This window comes from Sphaeroforma arctica (assembly GCF_001186125.1).
Source record: "Sphaeroforma arctica JP610 unplaced genomic scaffold supercont1.11429, whole genome shotgun sequence".
In the NCBI taxonomy this organism is placed as follows: domain Eukaryota; class Ichthyosporea; order Ichthyophonida; genus Sphaeroforma; species Sphaeroforma arctica.
The window spans coordinates 1-831 of record NW_014029129.1 but is presented as its reverse complement, the minus strand read 5'-3'; the positions used below and the strand labels follow the sequence as shown (position 1 = coordinate 831).

General features: G+C 46.0%; 1 protein-coding gene across 1 annotated transcript; it reads left to right on the top strand.

Annotated features, from left to right (window-relative positions):
* Positions 1-312: 312 nt before the first annotated feature.
* SARC_17619 (hypothetical protein) lies at positions 313-714 on the top strand (the record flags this gene model as incomplete). The annotated part of the gene is made up of 1 exon (XM_014288288.1): positions 313-714. A coding segment is annotated over one exon (402 nt), but the record flags the coding sequence as incomplete, so codon positions are not given.
* Positions 715-831: the final 117 nt, after the last annotated feature.

Genomic DNA, 831 nt, shown 5'->3' with positions numbered 1-831 from the left:
TCTTGCACATAATACATATACATGACAAGCGTCGTGCGCGCTCTCTCACGCACACATATAGCTTACACACACACATACACATCACAAATACACATACACATTCACATACACATTCACATACACATACATATACACATACACATACACATACATATAAATATACACATATACACATACACATACACATACACATACACATACACATGCATATATATATGCGCTTACGCATTTGCCACACGACGCTCAAACACTCGCTCACTAATACGATCGCCCCCACCCTCCCTTTTTTTTTCTTCTCTCTCTCACACACAGTTTGTGGTAGAATTCGTGCAGAACAAAAACAAGAGGATAGAGTTCGACGTCTCGTCGGCCAATGGAATCCTGCTGTTCCGAGAGTCGAGTGAGATGCTAAGCGAATTCACCACGCGCATGCTCTCCCAGGTACAGCCAACTTCCGATAGTGGACAATTAAACGAGAGCATGCTCGCACACCAGGGGACGACAGGGGAGAGGATAGGTGGCACCAAGACCGACAAACGCTATAAGAACCTCACAGCCTGCTTCAATATAATTAGATTTACGCTTTCGGGCAAGTACGTGAACTTTGGCGTGTTCAGGTTGTACGGCGACGACGCTCTGGATAAAACGTTCAACGCATTCTTAAGGATCATCAGCCAGGTGCCACTGTCGGAGATCATGGTGTGTGTGCACTAGACACGGCTAACTAGTCCTTTGTTGAGAGTGTACTACACGTGTGCATACGCACACACACACACACACACACACACACACACACACACACACACACACACACACACACACACACACACA